We start from the raw sequence: 16373 nt of genomic DNA on the forward strand, positions 1-16373 counted from the left end.
TCATCTTCACACTCATCGTGTGTGTGTGTGTGTGTGTGTGTGTGTGTGTGTGTGCGTGAGTGTCATGAGGGAGAGAGCATGTGTGAATATATTGCTGTAGAACTTCCTCTTACATCACCTCTCTGAATTGATACAGTCATGTCATGTGTGTACCACATTGTTTTGCACCTGATTCAGCTTTATGAGTTCATTGGCATGTTAGGGTGGCCATTTCTGGAAACATTTTTCTCTACTGGCTCAGCTCTCCAAGAGACCTGTAGTTTCTCATCGCTATCATGATCCCTGACAAAACATAGATCTGCTTTACCAGGTCAGTCAATGCAGTGTGTGCGAGTTAGTGTGAGCGTGTGTATGCATGTGTGTGAATGTGTGTGCCTGTGTGAGTGAGTGAGTAAGTGAGGGGGTGAGTGAGAGAAAGAGAGTGTGTGTGTGTGTGTGTGTGTGTGTGTGTGTGTTTATGAGTGTGTGTATGCATGCGTGTGAGTGTGTATTATGCCTGTGTGAGAGAGTGAGTGAGAATGTATGTGTGTGAGAGAGTGTATGAGGGAGAGAGAGAGAATGTGTGTGTATATTACGGGGGAAACTTTTTTAACCAAGTAGTTCAGTTAAGAGCAAAGGTTAGCCCAGGCAAATTATGTTCTGATAAGGCACGGCTATAGAAGACAGACAAACAGAGAGAGAGAGAGAAAGAGAAATAGAGAGAGAATTGTTCCAGACTTGCAAAATGTCAAAGTGCAACAGGAACCCTGTGGTTGTTTAACCGATCTATGATATTCACAAACAACACGTATTGACACCTTGTCCTCTCACCTTTCCCACCTCCAACTCTTCTCTCTCTTCTTCTGTGTGTGTGTGTGTGTGTGTGTGTGTGTGTGTGTGTGTGTGTGTGTGTGTGTGTGTGTGTGTGTGTGTGTACACAAATGCACATGCACATGCACACAAACTCAGAACCGCAAATGCATTTTCTCCTTAAAGTCTCTCCTTAAAATCATTGAAGAAAATACATTGATGTGCCATAATATTATGACTAATGGTGTTAACACTTCTGTGCTATTTAAACGTGACACACCCTGCACCCAACAAAGCCTACAATTCCAATAATACATTCATTCATATTCTAAAAATACCTCATGTTTGCGATCTGTCTTGAGTCTTGAATAATTGTGAGGGCTCATGCCCACTGAATGGCATAAGGAGGGAAGGGTGGCTTCCATTAAAACTGACGTAAAAGGGTAAATATTATTGAGGTCACAGAAATATGCACCATGGTGCCCTAAGGTGTCACACCCAAATGCCAGGGCAGTGACTAGATCATCACCTCTGGGGGATTAGGCACACTGGCATGGCAACTGTGCTGCCATTACAAGTACATACCCACCACATTAAAGCATGCAACACCTCACAACACTTTTACCACAGCTATGTACTAGAACTAGAATCTGGTGTGTGTGTGTGTGTGTGTGTGTGTGTGTGTGTATGTGTGTGTGTGTGTGTGTGTGTGTGTGTGTGTGTATGTGTGTGTGTGTGTGTGTGTGTGTGTGTGTGTGTGTGTGTGTGTGTTTGTGTGTGTGTGTGTGTGTGTGTATGTGTCTGAGAGAGTATTCATGTGTGTGTATTTGTCCTCTTCCCACCATTTAAAGTAAGTGGTAAATCTACAAACAAGTCTTATGAGAGGTGTACCTCTGCACTTTTAGAGAAGTGAGCCAAATTAAAACGGCTCTGCTGCCATCATGTGGTCAAGCGTGGCAACCGCTCTACTCAACAACAACTATCATGTTGACTTCCATCCACAGGAGTTGAAAATCTGCCCTTGCTGGTAATGAAGGCATATGCAAGGAAATCCTTCTTGCATGCCAATATTCTTGCAATCTAACTTTTGATTTTGATTTTCATGGTCATGATTATGGTTATGGTATTTGGCAGGCACTTTTATCCAAAGCTTACAGGATATGAACACTTCATTAGTTAAAAATAATATAGTTCAATAAAACTTGAGTATGACTTAAGAATAAACTTTTCAAAGGAAATCTACAAAAGGCCTTTAGAAATCTATTTCCAGTTTTGCAGTAACAGTAGCTGCTCCACTGCATGTACTGTACAGCATTGAGTCTTGGGGGGCGGGGGCGGGGGTAGTGTACCAATGCTGAAAATGCTGCATTCTCCTGGTGTCATAGGTTGACATCCTGACAGGAGTGCTGTCGCTGCACCCCAGAGTGGAGTGGTTTCTCTGTTACGTAAGAGTGCAGGACTAGACCACTGGACTGGACCATCTCTGCTGCTGATGCTCAGTGTCTCCCTCCCCTCCTCTGACCAGGCATCCCACTATCCATTTAAAGACATGTTAGCCTTTGTCTGCATCTGCACAAATAACTACAGAAAACTTTACTGCAGTTTTCTTTGTCCATGAACAAATGCTCACACGAGACAAATAGTTTATTCTGCTATTGTCATCTCTTTGCAGACAGTAGCCTAATGGAAGAGACTTCACAGGTCACCAGTACAGTGTAAAGGATAAAGCTGCATTCGTAGCTTGTATTCATTCCATTTTTGATCAATTTGTGTTCACACGTTGCAAAGGCAGGGGATTGCCATAAGACTGTAATGTAGGCTATGCCATAGGCCTTATACTTGATTCAGAAAGCAATAAGGGAATTTGGGATTGGAACCAAATTAGGTAGGCTATAGAAAGAAAGAATAGTAGGAAAACTGCTTGAGTGTAGAGAATTTGTCACAGATTTTCATCGACAGCATCTCACAAGTGTCTGCAGTTGTTGCTATGATATGTTCCATCCAATCACTGCTGCAGCGCTCCTTCTCTCCGATTGGGGGCTGGGGTTATATGACATCATTAATGTTAAACCCGACCTTCCGAAATCAATTTTGATACTTTTTACCAATATTCATGAAACCCCCAGGTCTGTGATAGCAAGGGTGAATTGGAACGTTTCCTCCTTCTCTTAATAGTACCGGCGGCATTGTTGAATCGGCCGCGACATCCCCGTTGGCGTGCAATTCTGGGAGGGGCGTCCTGTCGGCAACCGAGAATGGCGGTTGCGGAGGAGGCTGTATGAGGAGAGAGGAAGAGATGGGGGCTTAGCGATTAACATCCCTTTTCTCGAGACGTTGTCCCTTTCTTTTGTCCATCGGCCCTGTAAACCGGGATGGAGGATTCTCGCGAGGACCATGAACTGCATTTCTGCCATTTACTGAAAGTGGAGGAGGTAAGGATGTTCCTGAGCAAATCGTAGTAACGCACAATAATATTACCAGCATACAGGAGTTCTGTCAACAACAGGATAGCCTACTGGTCTACCCCAGCAGCAATGTGCATCACCACAGACAGCTTTTGAATTTGTTGTGTGGTCATGTCACGAATAAGCTACATCAGTGTCACATGTGCTTTTCTCTTAATGTCCTTTGCGACAAGCATTGTGCTCACTCAAGTATTTCAGAACCATGCACATTACAGCAACATTGGGAGTGTGCTGATAAAAGTGTCTTGATGGATGAGGTTTTCGTTTCGTCATAATTAGTGAGCGTAATCAGTGAGTCTCTCTCCAATGCAGATAGCCAAGTTATTGAAATGTCACCTGTCTCAAAAATGCAGTTTGCAAAGTAACTGGCTGTTGCAAGTGTAGGCTACATTCAGGAATCTCACATGGGAAATAATGTGATTTATATTAATTATTGTTACCATATCAAAACGTGATGTGCAAAGTTCCACAGCACTGTTTTGTGTCATTCTGCTGTGCAATATTTGGTTTTCCAAACGATGCTGTACAAGCCCTGGGTCATCCTCATCTAACATCTCATAAGTGTAGCTTATGTGTTCTTTACATGTAAGCTGATGCAATAATATAATAAATATAATAAAATATAATAAAAGGCCCTTTATCTTTAGGTCTGGTATGAGCCAGTATAGTGGTTTCAGTGTGGATGCCCATGATTCTGCTCTGTTTTTCTGAAGCTGTGGTTATTTTCTCTCTTGACCTAGTTTGGAAAACCGTTTTCATATGTGATGCCATTCTGTGTATTGTCTTTCTTATCAATACCAGTTCAGGTTGAATGAATGCTAATGTATTATGGATAAAGTTAGCAAGAAACAACACAACACTAAGCAACAGATCTCAAATATTATGAAGGAGAGCTTTACTGTATGCCTTAACTCACCAAATATAATATCTAAAGGTCCTCTGTATTGTAGAGTTACATGTTATTGAGCCATGACTTGTTTATCTGTAGTAATTATTCACCTAGGAATGGTTAATTCTTCTTCTTTAATTACCAAGTAAGAGGAGTAATCTGCCGGCAGTAGGCTATTGCTAACTATCGGCCCATGGTAGGTTGACATGCTGATTGTGAAATGGACCTTTGTCAGAATCGATATCTGGCATGGAGGACTGGTAGTAGTGTCGGCGTGCTGCAGAGTGGTGTGGCAAACCCAGTGACAGTCCCCAGACAAGTCAAGTCCAGTGATGGTAGAGAGCATGGACAGGGCATGCTCAGTGAACAATGAAGCCACCAGAATCTGAAAAATGGTGGAAAAGTACCCAAATATGTTTGCCTTTGGATGGACCTGGCTGATTTTCTGGATACTGTGCATGTTATTGCTGCAAAATGCAGGTGTGCTTATTCAGGCTGACATTTTGCCATATGGCTGAGTAGTTTTGGCTTAATTTCTTCATTATGTAAATCCATGATGCAATGCTGTCCATAGCTGTCACTGTCATTGGACAAACCTGTTGCATGGGACTTGCCAAGTTTAGCATCTGAAATGCATCCATTTGAATGGAGTAGCAGGGTGAAGGGACCAGCCTTGAATCTTCCTGCAGGTCTTGTCTACCTGTTCTCACAACTTATGTTAGTAGAAGAGTGTTTACTCTGCAATCTTGAGGAAGATGAGATATATTTTGCTTTTAAAGCAATACTTATAACTTTAAGACGCTAAGTTGCTGATCCAGAAATGTAACAATTTAGTATTTGTCTGAAATACTTTAATCCATTTGGAAACTATGTGTTTTTCTTCCATTACTTGAGTCAAAGTTCTCAACTCAGAAACATGCCCTGCCACTGATGAAAGTGAGTTCACATGAGATCATGTGTTGCTAGTTTGGATCTTAAATACACTCCAGACTGACCTTCAGACTCCTGCAGCTTTCACCTGGAGACAGAAGCCACTCTCTGCAAACAGACTATGCAAGATAAATAAGTAATGAGCTCCGACATATCGTCTCTGTGTGTGTGCGTGCGTGCGTACATTTGTGTGTGTGTGTGTGTGTGTGTGAGAGAGAGAGAGAGAGAGAGAGAGAGAGAGAAAGCGTGAGAATTCTTTTTGATAAAACTCTATTGGAGAAATGCTAGATGCAGAAAGATGAGGCAGGGATGGAGGTTGCGGCTCATGTGGGCTAAGGTTTGGTTTGGTTTGGGGGTGAGTAGGGGTGGAGTTGGTCTGTGGCTGGATCTGAGGCCCTGAAGTGTCTGGCTCTTTTGGCGCTTGCTGTCTACTCGTTCTGTAAAGGCCCATTGAAAGGGAAGCCCCTCCACAGAGGGGAAGAGGAGTCACATGGGCCGCTCACTCAGTCCAGCAGCGTTGAGATGCACACAGTGCGGTACAGGAGCAGGACTCCAGCAGGGCTCTGCCAGCAGAATATCCAGCGGCCGTGTGAATGAGACGAGGCAGTCAGCTGTTATGTGCCAGTCAGAGAGGGCGTAGAGAGGAGGGACAGGAGGAAACTCGTCCCTGTTGACGGAGAATCTGCTCTTTTCTCCATCCCATCCTGTCATTCCAGCTGGTTAATCCCTGCCCTCTCTGTCTCCTTGTCTCTCTTGCCTCGGGATGTTTCTCATCAGCCCATGACCATCTCCCTGCCGGAGCCCCATGGGAATACAGCTGAGGTAAGCCTCCTCCTCCCGTTCACCAAAGATCCATAAAACAAACCCAACTCGCAGCCTTACCACATTAAATTTGATATGGAATAGGATGTTTTTCCAGCTTATCTTTGATTAGTTTCATGTTGCGGTTTTATAAAAGCTGCATAGTGGTATACATTCTGTAGTACTGTGGCTACACAAATGATATTGCATTCCCTAATTGCCAGAGTATGTGGATTATGAAATTGTATTTTTACTTTGTTACAGGTGTCAGTTACTCCTGATACAATTCACAAGGTGAAAACTACTCAATTATTATCATATTATTCCTCAGATTTGGGCAGTGATACAGCAAATAAAGACTTTCTTAAAGACATGACTTTCTGACTCACAGGTGGCTGTATCTCCTGAAATGGTAACCAGTGCTGATATGGGAACCCTTAGCAAGGCGAGAAATGCATGAACTTTCCTATTGCATGTAGAGCTATCTGCTATTCTGTGGTTTCTGAAATAGACCCGGTACTGTATTTTGTGTATTCTACTCTCTCTGTCTGTCATTTTGTACATGTTCTAGGTTAAATGCATGTTTTGAATTCTATAATTCTGAAATTGTAAACCTTATACTGTAGCGTTGAGAAGATATATGTTTACTTTGTCCATTTATAAAAGATATATGTTTACTTTGTCCATTTAGTATATAAGATATATGTTTATATGTCCATTTATATAAAATATATGTTTATATGTCCATTTATATAAGATATATGTTTACCATGTCCATTTAGATATATGTTTACTATGTCCATTTATATAAGATATATGTTTACTATGTCCATTTAGATATATGTTTACTATGTCCATTTATATAAGATATATGTTTACTATGTCCATTTTACTATCCCAACTATACTGACTGGTTTAATCTTCATCTTTCCCTCTTTCTTTCTTTCTAACTGTATTGCTGCACAGGGTGTGAAATATCAAGGTAGCCAGCATATAATGGAGAGTGCAAAGTATTGCCATGGAGTCAACAACAACCCTGGCTATCTGTGTGAGACAGGCCACTGTTGTGGGGAGACAGGCTGCTGCACGTACTACTACGAGCTGTGGTGTAAGTCCTGACTGATTAAATCATTTGTTTCACTGTGTCCTGCTCTTGGCAGCTTTGTGATATACCCAACAGGGTTGAATGTGTACTGTAGAACTGAAATCTGCTAGCACCAACACAAACCTGTAGGATGACAGTGGTAAACTTAAATGCAGTACATAAGCAAATGTTTAATCAAAACCACTAAGTGCAAAGGACATCCTAATAAACTGCTGCTCGCCAGAGGTAGTGCCGGCCAACTCTGCGGCATCCACATTGACTTTAAAAGGCTCTGAAGCTGAGCCATGCAGATTTTTAGTGTGTACTCCATATATTACACTGGTCAGGCAAGTCCCTCTCTGAACTGCATTAGTAAATTGTCTGTGTGTGTGTGTGTTGTCTGTGTGTCCGTGTGTGCGTTCTGTGTGTGTTTTGTCTGTGTGTGTGCATTCTCTCTCTCTCTCTCTCTCTCTCTCTCTATGTGTGTGTGTGTGTGTGTGTGCGTGTGTGTGTGCATTCTCTCTCTCTCTCTCTCTCTCTATGTGTGTGTGTGTGTGTGTGTGTGTGTGTGCATTCTCTCTCTCTCTCTATGTGTGTGTGTGTGTGTGTGTGTGTGTGTGTGTGTGTGTGTGAGTGCAGGGTTCTGGTTGCTGTGGACGGTCCTGATCCTGTTCAGCTGCTGTTGTGCATACCGGCACCGGCGAGCCAAATTGCGCATCCAACAGCAGCAGAGACAGAGAGAGATCAACCTCATCGCTTACCACGGGGCCTGCAACTATCCTGCCTCCATGTTGGACCTCAGTATGAATTATCTTTGCTCTTAAGGGTTGGGATGTTAGCTGTTACACTTGGGGATTGCCATTTGTGTGTATATAGTGGCTGAAACTAAGAAGTGGTGTATCAGGTGAACAAGCGAGGGTGCTGAATATAAACACAAATGCCACTTGTTGATGGCATGTGGTTGATTGTCATAAACAGATATGTCTATATGAGTCTCCAAAGGGTGTTTTTTGCCTGTTCAGGTTAAATGCATTTTGAAACAGTTTTTAAAAAAAGATGTGAGCTAGATGGGAGTCAGCCAACAACTAGCCTTTCCTGTCTTTATGCCTAAACATAATATGTTATTGAATGTCTCTGGCAGCCAGATGTGGTTTTCATATTTTACTGATACTGATTAAATCGAAGATATCTCTGGAAACACCTTGTATAGGTTACAAAACTATTTTTGAAAACATGTGAAAAGACTGTGAAATGTGTGGTGCTGAATTGTGGAGTCTTTCTTTGTGGTCCATTTTTGGGCGGTTCTACAAAGGGATATTGGTGAGGCGATGAGTCCCCACTCAACATAACCCCTCCCCTGAGAGTTGGGTGAGCAGGGGGACAAACTCCAGAGTGTCCAGCCATGTATTCTTTCTGCCTGTGCTCCAAACTCAGTTGACAGAGGAACAAATATCTGAGTTTCCCAACTCTGTGACTGAGTTACAACAGAGAAGGTTCATGTTCAGAATCTTTGCCTGTCTGGAGTGTTTAACATGCCTTCATATACTAGATTTTGAAGATCCTGTAAAAAAATGGAATTAGAATCAGCTGGTTTAGAGAATTGTTGTTGTGGTAGTACAGTTGAGAGGGACAGCAACCTTGTCCCGATTAGGCGTGCCTTCAGCACAGTCAGTGGACCTGCTCACAACATTTGAGAGCAGAGTATGCAGGTCTTTTTTCACTATTTTGAAAACTAATTTGATATACATCTGATTTGGGTGGTTAATGACACCTTCTTCTGTGATGTGACAAACTCAGAACTCTTTTGATTTTGGTTTACAGGGTCTTTAAGTCAGTATGTTGACATATCTTGTGTGTTTTTCTTGCCTAGGCTTCCTAGCATCTTTCAAGCTGCCCTCCTATGAGGAGGTGGCAGCCCAGCCCAACACACCCCCTCCACCCTACAGCTCGGTGTTTGCCCTGCAGGGGGGCTCGCGCTACGCCCACGCTGGCCCCAGCGGCATGACCTCCTCACAGAGCTCCCACAGCAACTACACCAGCTGCTCCTGCGAGTCCTGCTCGCTCACCTCCCACAGCAGCACCTCCTTCTCCGTGCAGGTCACCGACGAGACCGACACCAGCAACGCCACCACGCCCAGCGACGTCGGAGGCTCCAGGGTTCCCAGCGCCACTCTGGAGCCCGAGCACGCCAACCTCCCCACAACGCCTCCAACCGGACCAGAGGGTGCATCGCCGCCCCAGCCTCCCGCGCCACTGGTGCTGTCCGACCCGTTAGGGGCCATGTCCCTACCGGTAGATGAGGACGGCCAAGGAGAAGACGCATCGCAGGAGCGCCCGTCCCCCAGGGCCACCCTCTCACCACCCAAACACGCCCTGTTCTCCTCCAACGTGGACTTCTTCGAGCCGGACAGTCATGTTTCGGCGGCCTCGGACGTTGAGGGAGACGCTGGGGAGGACGAGGAAGACGATTTGGACGATGAGAACCACTTCCGCCACCGCCGCCTGACGGGAGACTCCGGCATTGAGGTGTGCCGCTGTAAGGTGAAGAAGGAGGATGTGGACGTGGACAGCAAGAGGGACGTGTCTGACGACGGAGAGGGCACTGTGAGAGAGGAGGAGGGGAGGGAGGAAGCAGACCCTGTGCATGACAGCGTTGACTGTTCCCTCCGTGCCGCCCAGGAAGCCCAAACCCAGTTGCCCCTGGAGGACTGTGTCTCCCAGTGCAACCCCACCCTCACTGTTCACAGTGAGTCCGCCATCACGGTGCAGTCCTCGTGAGATGGTAGGCGGGATGAAGCAGAACCTTTCAACGTTGTTAAGATATTTGAAAATTCGCAGTCCATAGCTGTCAGTTATGATGGAGAAACTGACGGACTATCATATTGTTTGAAGGCTGTATCTCACCCCTGAGGGATCATGCATAGATTGCATGGGATATAGATGCCCTTCACTGTCCGCCAGACCTTTGGAGCTGTATTTTGGTGCCCAGGAACCGGAAGGTGGCCCAAAAGACAAAAGCAGAGGGGTTCTGAGGTGACATGGAGCAGGACGAGCATAGAGCCCCAGATGAGGACATTTCGCCCGATTCTCTTGTTCACTTTCACCCACACACACACACATACACACACACACACACACACACACACACACACAACCACACACTGCTGCCCGGGAGCATCTGAGAACAAAAGAGCATCTTTTCCCGGGCAGAGAAACAAAAGCGCCTGTGAAAAATGCAAATGGGCTGCCTCCCTTCCCTCTGGAGTGGCAGGAAGAAGAGCAACAGCTGCGTGGAGCTGTGTGAAGTCAGCATAATGGCCACCCAGCTCACCCTCCCTGCCCAGACCCACTCTGCCCCTCCTGCAGCGCTGCCCCTGCCCTTTAGCTTCCTGACAAAATCTGTTCCTCTCTCTCTCCCCCCCTCTCTCTTTCTCTCTCTCTGTCCCTCTCTCTCTCTCTCTCTCCCCCCCTCTCTCCTTATTTATCTGACTGAATAGCCAAGGCTATGAAAGTCTTGAGCTGTTGGCTTTTTTGGACACCAGTGACTCCCCTCATCCTCTAACTTTCCTGTTGTGGCAGGATGCTCCCTCCACTTACGGATGTGCCCTTCATTCTTTAAAACGCTGCTTGGACTGCTTGTCGATTCTTAGGCAATAATAATACAACTGAGGCTGATGTGTTTGTCCTCTAACACAAAGGCTTGTCTGTGACTGGGGCTTAAAACTATGAATGTAAACATTAAATGCCTGAGATGTTGCGGCTGAAGCAAGAGTTATGATCTTGCATTTAAATTCCTTCAGCCCCAAAACTTAGTTTATAAAGGTGTGTGAATTATGGTTATTACCTGTAGACTGGCATGGCATTGTTGCTCTGACTGTCTTCTCTACATTGTAATGAAGTTCTGATGAGTTTGTTACACATGAAGACACGTTTGCTAGTCCACGTGTGGTTCACAATGGGACCCCTGATACAAAACTACTGCTACTGAATGTAATCCTCTTTGTGGCTATGGACACATATTTTTGGCCTGTTGAATTAACAGACTTAATACTCAAATGGAAATGTCCAGTGAAACATTATTTTGAATTCATCAATGAATTTAATTGAGCTTTTTTTTCCCAAGAAAGTATTTGAAGTGCCCGTATGTGTTCTGAATATGTGGGTTCACCCCTACTCCATTCCATTTAAAACAACAGAAACCACATCACATTTTCATCTACAACATATCATACCCTTCTAACATTAAGCTATCGATAAAAAAAAAAAAAACTCTTTACATTATTTGTTAAAAATTCCACACTGTGAAAAGGTAAAACTGAACAGTCATTGTCATAAGTTGTGGATCTCATTGGGAACAATCCAATGGTGCCACAGTGACACATAGACTAATTGACAGCACATACACACTTTGTAGACACATTAAAAAAGTAAACGTTTTCAGTAGTTACATTGTTAAACAATGGCTATCCCATACTGGGATGTGTACAAAGCCAAGTTCTGAGTAAACCAGTTTTCGTGCTAAGGGGTAGGAATTGGTCTGGTCCAATTCCTTACTGTAAACAGGCAGCTTCCTTGACTGTTCTGAAGCTTAACTTAGTTGTCACATTGTGCAGTGGATGTTATTTTGGATCATTAGCTGAGACTAAAACATTTATATTAATTAAAGCTGTCTTTATTTCATCTGTGAAACGACAACATTATTTTCTGTTGAGTCATTTTGACAACCGTGATGATTAGAGAGAGACGGTGTGCATGGCACAGAGATGGACCTAGTGCTCAAACTAAAATACTACTCTTTGCTCTTACTAGTGTAGATATGCAGTAGGTGCGTGTGCATTGGAATGTGTGTTTTGGTGAGGATGTGTGTCTGTCTAAAGCTCTTACTCGGCAGCTTCTGTGAATGCACAGAAAGCATTCTTTAGCTTACTTTACTTCTCCCCTAGTTGGTTAGTTCAAGTACATTGTTGAATGATACACAGTAACCATTTGGGAAAAAATAATGTGCTTATTAAAAGCCAAAGGCATAGTTGGAAGAAATACCTCTTTGTTCTGTTTAGAATCAACATGGCATTTACACCATAAGATTATTTTGACCAGACAATTGATCGCTTTGTCTTAGCTTTGGCCTTCCATTTATAAGGACATTTAATTTGACCCCAGCTATTTTCAATTCCCTGAACTTTTTATTAATATCAGATATGTCCACAGTTCAATTTCAATTTTAATCTAAATCATATAATCAATTGCATCAAAAATTTTAATGCAAAAAGACAATTCTTCAGTGCTTTTAGTGGTGTGGGTGAAATACAATGATGTCAGTGCAGACTGCATAGAAAGGTCGGTTGTAAAAAGGGAGAGGATCAAGTACCCCACGTGCTTATACAACAAGCCACTGGCTCTGCCCATTGAATCTCAACAGAGACTTGCTATTATCAAGCACTTACAGTCACGCGCCTAGCCGTAGCACATTGAGGCTGAGAATTAGATATTTGAACTAGCTGGAGCATTAGGGCTATTACATTTTCTTTATTTTCATGTTGAGCTTGTTATAGATATTGTTTCTTCTGTGTGTGCATTCATGTTTTATCTCAGGATAAGTTAGTGTGCCGACCTGTGGCCACATTATGATTTTGAGTGCAAAGCCACTGTCAAATGTTTTGCCTTAGGCATATAACACAGTCTGATACTGTTGAATTACTAGTGTTGTACATAAAAGGGAAATGGATTTTAAAATCATCACATTCAAAACTGTTAACCTTTCAAACATGTGTGCTCTCCATGGCTAAGGCCTAGTGTCCGACTGTTATCTCTAGATAAGGCTGCGAGTAGATGTTTACGCTTCCGTAACAGGCAACAATATGTTCTATATTTTTACTATAGCTTCATTTTTGTAAAGCGGAAAAAAGACATTGAAAGTTGACACGCAATTTGATGTACTTATTGTAGAAACCCTTGAGTGTCAGTGTGTGTTTGACTGCTCCTAATCCCCTGAGGAGACCATTTTAGAAATGAGGAAAAAGAGGAAGTTCATAACAAATCCACTTTGACTGCTGGTGTACATTGTATATGTACAACGTGTCCCATTTCTGTGACAGTGGAGTGGTGTAGTCTGATCAACTTTAAGTAGGCCTACCTAGTGCAGATGTAACTATTCCTCTATCATGGGGCTTAATGTTGTTGTTGTTGTTGTTAATTCACTTAATCTCTATATCCTGCATGAGAGGAGAGTGGTTATGGAGTTGCCTCAATGACTGTTTTCCCCCCTTTTGTTTTGACACATGTACTTACCTATTGTAAGTCATACCATCTGCAAATCATTATTAAATCTGGTTTATATTAGACTTTTTTACGTAACTTAAATCATCAAAACCTGCAGGTCTGTACAGGTGTAGTACAGCAAAGGCTGAAGGTTTCTAGTCTGTGTCAGTTACAGATGACTAGTGTGCGTGGAGTAGTCTGTGAAATAGGCCTGAATGTTCATTTTGGATATTTATCCCTATATTTACTGTATGTGTTGACTTGTCACTAAGGCCAACCCTGTCTGACTGTTGTGAGCATTTTGTAACCTCTGTTATTGACCTTTTCATTTCATGGCCTATGATGAAACAAGTGCTAATACTGTGTTCAGACTGTTTATTTGTTCAATGGTTTCAGTCTCCCGCTCCCACAATGTCACATCTTATGTAGCACTTTATGTTGCCACAATGTAATAAAATGCTTGTCACAATGTCAAAATTTATTTATTTGAAATGTTGGACTCAACTGTCTGATGCTTATGAAACAATTTGTTGATTTGTGTGGAAATAAACGTTCATAGTGATACACAGTGTGGCACATGCCCTGATTATGAACTCATTCTGAACGTAACCATCATGTTATATCCTCGTATGGAAGAACTGGGAAAAATGTGTCTCTGAACTTGTTGTGATGTTACAAAGGTGTTGCAGTGACTGTGAATGCAGTGTGAATGCATTCACGTCTGTACACAAGTATGCTTTCTGTCGGATGTAGCAAGTCCATTTGAGCAGGGAAATATCACCGCTGACCTACATTTGAAATATATTTTTCAGAAACACATACTGATCAAGGACCTCTGCAAAACATGATGAAGGCATGCTTCCTGAGCAGCCACTAGAATTGAACAGGCTCTGTTGAAATTGTGGACAGACAGAGGTCTACAAGGTGATGAATGCAGTACTACCGCAGCTTCACTGATTGACAGTGGGCCAGAGATGAGATTTCACAGATCCTTCACTGGACTCACATATAGACTGAGTGCAGACAGAGCCTGAGACCCTGACTACAGACCCTGACTACACACTGCTTGCCGAATGTTAAAAATGACCAGCAGCACTCCCTGTCCAGACCCTTAAACCTCAGCCTGCGTCTTTACTCTCAGATAATGGTCATGATGAAATCACTACACAGAAAAAAAAAATCTCATTTGTATTGATTACTGTCAACGATTCCTGAAAACACATACATAGCATGAATAAATATTATGGAACATCCCATAAAGGGGATTGGTATTTCCCAATTGGTTTGATAAAGGAATATTTTCAGTGTCCCCCTTTCTTAATTTTGACATGACATTGTCACTGCCCTTGAGAATTTTCAACATCTTGCAGCAGCTGCTCTGCACAGTAATCCTACTCCCTGTGGTTTAGTTCTTTGTTGGAAACATTTGTCTTTGCCTCCCTCAGCTGGCTCATCATGAAATTGCAGGTAATTGTTAATACTATCTGGAAATGGTTCTTATCAGAATCAGCTTTATTGGCCAGGTTTGCGTAAACAAACAAGGAATTTGACTCCGTTAATCTTTGCTTTCAAAGTACAACACTCACTTAACATATACGAATAAAAAAAGAATCATAACAATAAGAAATAAAACATAAACAGAATAAAAACAGAACAGTAAGACTAGAATGAAGGGCAGAAGAATATGGCTTTGGCTAAGAATAAATGCACTATGTATATTTGCAAATAAATAGACACCATGGGTGGGATGGGGTAATACAATTGTCCGGGGTGAGGGGTGGGGGCTAGGGATTGTGGCTAGGGATGTAGATAGATAGATAGATAGATACTTTATTGATCCCCAGGGGGAAACTGTTCCCCTTGTTGTCCCTGTCAAAGGTGCCATGGTCGTGGACACCTCAACAGTCACAGGCAAGATGCAATATACAATTGCAATATCAGTATAGACTGAGGTTTAAGATTAAATATAAATATAGTGCAAGGCAGTTCAGTGCAATGATAATGTATTAATAACAATATTGTAACTGTAAGATTGAAGTACACATGAGGTAGATGAGCAGAACAGTGTTGATTGACTTTGTTCAGTGTAAGGGTGGGGGGTATTTCTGAGAGTTCAGTGACTGCTTGGGGGAAGAAGCTGTCTTTGTATCGGCTGGTTTTGGCTAACAGTGCCCTGTATCGCCTACCAGAGGGAAGGAGGTTGAACAGTTTGTGACAGGATGTGAGGGGTCTGTAGAGATTTTTGCTGCCCTTTTTCCTGACCCTGGACCGGTACAGGTCCTGGGTGGAGGGAAGGTCAGCTCCAATGATCCTCCAGGTGGTTCTGACTGCACCACTGGACCAGCTGTTCCACCTCCGGCCTATAAGAAGACTCATCATCATCCTGGATCAAACCAATGACGTTGGTGTCATTTGCAAACTTCAGGAGTTTTACAGATTGACACAACCCTGTGGGGCGCCTGTACATGGACCGGGTTTTGGATGAGATCAACCTCCTTTGTAAAATGTTTTGTTGAATTATCCACACAATTGATGGAGTAAGCCAAATACCTTAAATCTATTAATTTATTATTAAATCCAATATGTAAACAACACCACATTTTAAAACATGCAACATGTCATCTGGAGATGGAATGCTGCAGATTGAGACAGCGCATGCATCCCCAGTAAAACCAATCACAAATTATGAATTTACTCTTGTGGTAGCCTACTTCAGAAACCAAAGGCAAGCTGAGCGTTTAATACCAACCGTTAACTCCCTTATCCTTCATCCTGACCATGACTTCATAGATTGTATGGAGTGGAGTCCACTCAGTGGACCTAATGCAGCCCGTCTGCTTCATGTGCACTGTAGCCTAGGCTAAGTAAATGGCAACTGCTGGGATGGTTTGGTTATGATATGCAAGAGACAATTATTTGGTAGGCTATTCATGTATCAGACATACCTGGGTCTCACTTCAGTTGGAGGGACGACAAATAGACATGGTGGTAGAAGGCTAACTATCACAATACGACGATATTTAGCGTTAACTTATTTATTTTGAGCACGTTGTGTTTTCTTGCGATTTGACTGGGCGGGACTTCAAAGTCCCTGCCCCTATTTCAACCACTCCCCATCCACATTGTCCCCACGTGATATTCTCCAGACGTTCCAAAG

The 16373-nt window shown here is 43.0% G+C and overlaps 1 protein-coding gene across 3 annotated transcripts; it reads left to right on the forward strand.

Annotated features, from left to right (window-relative positions):
* The first annotated feature begins 2874 nt into the window (after nt 1-2874).
* LOC121704413 (WW domain binding protein 1-like) lies at nt 2875-11275 on the forward strand. 3 transcript variants are annotated; one of them, XM_042084765.1, is made up of 7 exons: nt 2875-3221; nt 5851-5895; nt 6139-6168; nt 6266-6319; nt 6841-6982; nt 7598-7759; nt 8829-11275. In XM_042084765.1, exons 1-7 carry the CDS (start codon nt 3162-3164, stop codon nt 9734-9736), a joined length of 1401 nt encoding a protein of 466 aa, XP_041940699.1. In that variant the 5' UTR covers nt 2875-3161; the 3' UTR covers nt 9737-11275. The 3 variants fall into 3 exon arrangements, with proteins under 3 accessions (XP_041940699.1, XP_041940701.1, XP_041940702.1); XM_042084767.1 differs by having other exon boundaries at nt 3145-3221; nt 5790-5895; XM_042084768.1 differs by lacking the exon at nt 2875-3221 and having other exon boundaries at nt 6266-6390.
* The last annotated feature ends 5098 nt before the right edge of the window (nt 11276-16373 follow it).

This window comes from Alosa sapidissima, chromosome 1 (assembly GCF_018492685.1).
Source record: "Alosa sapidissima isolate fAloSap1 chromosome 1, fAloSap1.pri, whole genome shotgun sequence".
In the NCBI taxonomy this organism is placed as follows: domain Eukaryota; kingdom Metazoa; phylum Chordata; class Actinopteri; order Clupeiformes; family Clupeidae; genus Alosa; species Alosa sapidissima.

Coding starts and splice junctions, on each gene's coding strand:
- LOC121704413 (XM_042084765.1), top strand. CDS start 3,162: ATGGAGGATTCTCGCGAGGACCATGAACTGCATTTCTGCCATTTACTG. Junction 6,169..6,265: donor CTCCTGATACAATTCACAAG/GTGAAAACTACT, acceptor TCTGACTCACAG/GTGGCTGTATCTCCTGAAAT. Junction 7,760..8,828: donor TGCCTCCATGTTGGACCTCA/GTATGAATTATC, acceptor TTTCTTGCCTAG/GCTTCCTAGCATCTTTCAAG.